At 45.1% G+C, this 5000-nt stretch overlaps 1 protein-coding gene across 1 annotated transcript in view; it reads right to left on the reverse strand.

The window, feature by feature from the left end:
- The window catches only part of LOC134454832 (neurobeachin-like), a 716394-nt gene extending 713335 nt beyond the window's left edge, over positions 1–3059 (reverse strand). The window contains exon 1 of the mRNA XM_063205991.1: positions 2434–3059. Within this exon, the coding sequence (XP_063062061.1) occupies positions 2434–2706 (273 nt within the window). The 5' untranslated portion in view covers positions 2707–3059. The remainder of the gene's footprint in view (positions 1–2433) is intronic.
- Between the last annotated feature and the right edge of the window lie 1941 nt (positions 3060–5000).

Genomic DNA, 5000 nt, shown 5'->3' on the forward strand with positions numbered 1-5000 from the left:
ATGTGAGAAAAAAAGTCCTTTAAATATTATGAAATTATTATAATCATAACATGATAAACATAAATGATAAAGGTCCATATAGGGGTGGGCGATATGGCAAAAATATTGTATCACGATTTTTAAACATGAAATCACGATATCGATTTTTTATCACGATCTTCCATCCAAAAAATAAAAACAACAAAAAACAACTTTCATATACTTGCAATTTGTAATTTGCAGTCAATAAAATGTTAACACACTGATGATACTCTCATAAAAGTGTACAAGTGGAATACAATAATGTAAAGAATAAAGTGAAGACAACAACACAAGTGAGAAAACGTCACTCTGATACTGATAATAAACATCTTCACTGCAAGACGATCTATACGATTTCTCCACTTTGGCAGATTCGAGACGATATTTTACTCAATATCACGATTCACGATATAATATCGTCATATCGCCCACCCCTAGGTCCATAACACTGTGCTGTGCAGTGATCAGTGTTGCAGAACCTGACCTACTGATGTGCACACATTCTCTGTCTTTTTTTTACCAGAGTGAAACCTGGGACAGTTTATCAAGATTTAGCCTCAGGATGTTACACAAAAACTTTTTGCGGGAGCCCTGGTTACCTGGCATGGCCTTTTCTGTACTGTGGAAAATCTCTACTACAGCTGACTAAACTAAGGCTCATCTTTGCTTCATGAGGGTAAGACATCAGGTACAGTAGGCTGGCAGGCTGGCTGGGTGCTCTGACGCTAGTTGTCTTATTCCCTCTGCACTGTTCCCATGGAAATGGGCCTGATGATGACGCTCTGAGGTGGAAAGAGTCTCCCAGAGTCAGGACTCTTGCCCATTATCCATGTTGCCTGAACATGTTTTGAGTCGCTGCCTATTAACAGACACTTCACAGATAACAATGCACTTCCTGCTGTAAATACATTTCCTTTTTATGTCAAGACTAGATGGGTCTAAGTCTTAGAGCTACTCTTAAGCTCTTAAAGGTGCATACAGACTGTCAGAAATCAATGCAAATCAATACTTTCTTTCCTTTAGAATATTGTTGGGTATCACAGGGCTAAGCTGACCTAAAGTATGTGTTATAGTAGGTGGAGTGTAGCAGTTTTATGGCTTTAGAAAGTGTATAGTGACTGTCAGAAATCAATATAAGTCTTCAGCAGATATACAGATCTGTCCTCAGACTACCAGCAGTCTTCCTGTGTACCATAAGACCCAAATCACATGTTTTCAGCAATAGATAACACCACCACAAACTGATTTTAGGCTGACACCACAAGGATAAAAACTCAAGTGATACATGAAATGTGAAAATGAACTCACTTGAAATATAAAATGTATTTTGAGCTATCCTTGATGGCTTATTTCATCCATCCATCCATCCATCCATCCATCCATCCATCCATTCATTCATTCATTCAGCCTTCCATCCATCCATCCATCCATTCATTCATTCATTCATTCATTCATTCATTCATTCATTCATTCATTCATTCATTTATTCAATGTAGTGGCAATGTAGTCTGGCTACTTCTTCCCAAGAACAAGGCAAAAGTTAGTGTGTTGTTCTTCGTGAGGTAGAAGCCTGCGGCGCTTCTCTGCAGCGGCAGCTGCCTCTATGAAGTAGCCTACATGTGACAATCAGCCTCTGGCCCCTTGCTCGTATCGTCAGAGTCCTCTAGAGTCCCTGTTATCTCTCTGGTAAGAGTGACACCACACCGGTCAGATCTTCAACGACTAGGGAGACGCGCTCTTTCTGGCGCATGTCAACAACACCCCCAGACGCACTCGGCTACCTGTGAAAGCACGACACACACACGCGCAACATTCACGTCACTCACATCTGATCATGCCGTTTCATTTATAGATGTTTGGCTCATTAGAGCAAGCGAACAATACTTCACCACTGCAATTCTCCACTTACCATAGAGGACTTCTGCACATACAAGCAGTAGGAATTCAGGAACCATAATCATAACCTATTTAAATCATGACGCTACAGTGCGACAAGTTGCGCTGGTACTGCCTATGTTCTTGGCTTCAGTAACATAGCCTACAGGAGGACACCGTGAACTCTCGATCTATCTATGTCCAAAGAAGCGAAGGGACCAACAGCCTTTTAGCAGTCAGTGTGCCACACACTACCTACTCTGGGATTGCTTTTACCCATCAGCTGGCAAAAGGCATTACATAAATGCGACATGAAATATTGAGCAGTGTTTTGTAAAGCTGAAGTCTCCACAGTGTTCTCTCAGATAGGGCTCTGCTCTCTTTTCTTTCCTTGCTGACAGAAAGAAATAATACGTTCAGGTGAAACATATGCACAGCGTTTCAACATCAGTGGAAACAGCAGTTTAAACAGCAGTACTCATCATCATAGCTCTGTGTGAGTGTGTGCGTTATGGTGAGCCCCATGTCTTCACTTACTAGATTGAGAACAGTCTCCACAATGTCTCTGTTGCTAACCTCGCCGACCTGTATGAGACCAACGAGGACAGCGAATTTCATCTTGATATTCCGGATCGGAACCGACGGGTTGAGCAGCCCAGCCGGCAGAACCATAGAGCCGGAGCAAGACACCATCCGTTCACCGGTAACCGAGCTGGTGGTGGTACCTCCTTGGTGTCCGTGACCCGGGGGCTGTTCCCGGTCCGAAAGAGACATCGAACCCGGCATTGACACCGACTTCACGCTCGACATCACGAGCGGAACCAGAATCAGCGGCCGCTGTGTTCACCTGTCTCTAGTAGATGTGCAGAAGCATCAAGGGCAGAAACATAAATTGGAAGGAAAAAGGAAAATTCCAGAACCACCTGCTACTCGCCCGATTCTATTGATTTATCCCAGTAAGATCCACAGTTTGTCATGCGTAAAGGAGGGCGAAAATAAGGGGCTTCTGACGATGCCAGTAATGATGCTAGAAAGAGCAGCAGTCCCTCTCTCGCGCGGGTACGGATTGTTTCAGGACGCTTGCCAGTTCCTCGTGCTGCTAACGGTTGGACTCAGCGAACACGCAGCTCGCACTGCTCTGCTCCACCACCGCCAACATCATCACTCACTCCGCCATGTTGCGCCCCCTGTCTGCAGTACTGTTCTCCACGTCTGCGTGCGTGGTAGAGCGCAGCTGAGCGGTGTTGAGACTGGAGAGGAGAGAGAGAGAGAGAGAGAGAGAGAGAGAGAGAGAGAGAGAGAGAGAGAGAGAGAGAGAGAGAGAGAGAGAGAGAGAGAGAGAGAGAGAGACGCAGAGAGAGGGACACTAGGCTACTGATCCCGGCTGGCTGGTTGCCTGGTCCCGTAAAGATGGACAACAGCAGCTGATGCTGACAGGAGTGGGGTGGTGGAGCACTTGCACTTGACCCTGCTGCAGCAGAGGGAGTGGGGGTTTGTTTATGTTAAAGAGGGACTAGGCTATTCCCTGCCTTTAGCTTCATAGCCTCTTTTGTTTGTGTGTGCAGTTTTCTGTCAGTAGTTTAGATTGCTTAGAAGCAGATGGCACTAGATAAAATGACAGTCTTATTTTACGTAATAAATAAATTGCACTTTATCTCAGGGTTTGTGTACCTATGTAAGGTGTGTGTGCGTGTGTGTGTGTGTGTTTGTGCGTGTGTGTGCGCACAGAGTACATTATCCCCACATTTGCTAATGGCTGGCAGTTGCTACTCACAATACTAACCATGCCATTCATTTCACAGATGATTCAGCTCCTCAGTGGCTTGACCTCCTAGCCCAGATCTGGAGCATGGTCTAGCACATTGGTTTTCAAAGAGGGGGGCCAGGGACCCCAGGGGGGTCATGAGGGGATGCCAGGAGGGCCGTGGCAGGTTGGCAGGAAAAGTATAGCAAAACAAAAAAAATAATTGAATAACTAAAGTAAACCAAAATGAATCAAAAATAAGCTAAACAACTCCATTGGGACCCTACTTCACACTACTACTGTGCATGGGCTGCTTGCTGTTTGGGTATGATATGGTCTAGGGTAGACTGATGGAGGCTTGTGACTGTGCTATCATTTTCTTCTTCACAATGTTTATTGGTATGATATTTTCCGTTTTAGTGGAATGGATTTAGGAAGGCACCAACTTTATTTAGTCAAGCGGGAGCTCAGAAAAAAATAGTGTGGCATGGCCCGTGTCAGGGGGGCCTTGGCTGGAATCTAACTGGATAATGGGGGCCTCGTCATAGTAAAGTTTGGGAACCCCTGGTCTAGCTCACATCATGGCAGCTATGTAGGTGCAACTCTGCAGAAGAACACCAGCAATTGAACATGTAATGCTGTCCTGGTACAGTTGGTACTGGCCTGCATGGGTAGTGCACATAGGGAGAGAGCCTTCTGCTCGCATGACATATTGCTATGCTTTTTGAAATTTAATTCATTCATTCATTCATTCATTCATTCATTCATTCATTGCACGCGTGCGCAGTGCGTGTAGTGTGTGTGTGTGTGTGTGTGTGTGTGTGTGTGTGTGTGTGTGTGTGTGTGTGTGTGTGTGTGTAGCCTTCTGCTCGGATGACATATTGCTATGCTTTTTAAAATTTAATTAATTAATTAATTCATTCATTCATTCATTGCACACGCTCTCTCTCTCTCTCACACACACACACACACACACACACACACACACACACACACACACACACACACACACACACACACACACACACACATCACATGGCGTGTGTGTGTGTGTGTGTGTGTGTGTGTGTGTGTGTGTGTGTGTGTGTGTGTGTGTGTGTGTGTGTGTGTGTGTGTGCGTGTGTGTGTGTGTGTGTGCGTGTGTGTGTGTGTGTGTATGTGTGTGCACATGTGTGACCACTATGCTGAGGCCTGAGTGATGGCTTGGTCTCATATGGCAGCAGTGATGATGGGCCATCTGAGGCCATGAGTGTTGATTGGGGATACGAGTTTGCATCTGATGGCTATGTGTAAGAAGGGGTCTGCATCAGCATCAGCATCAGAGTTACAGCAGTGTACAGCATAGTTTACTATAACGCTA

The sequence above is a fragment of the Engraulis encrasicolus genome, chromosome 8 (genome assembly GCF_034702125.1).
Source record: "Engraulis encrasicolus isolate BLACKSEA-1 chromosome 8, IST_EnEncr_1.0, whole genome shotgun sequence".
Lineage (NCBI taxonomy): Eukaryota > Metazoa > Chordata > Actinopteri > Clupeiformes > Engraulidae > Engraulis > Engraulis encrasicolus.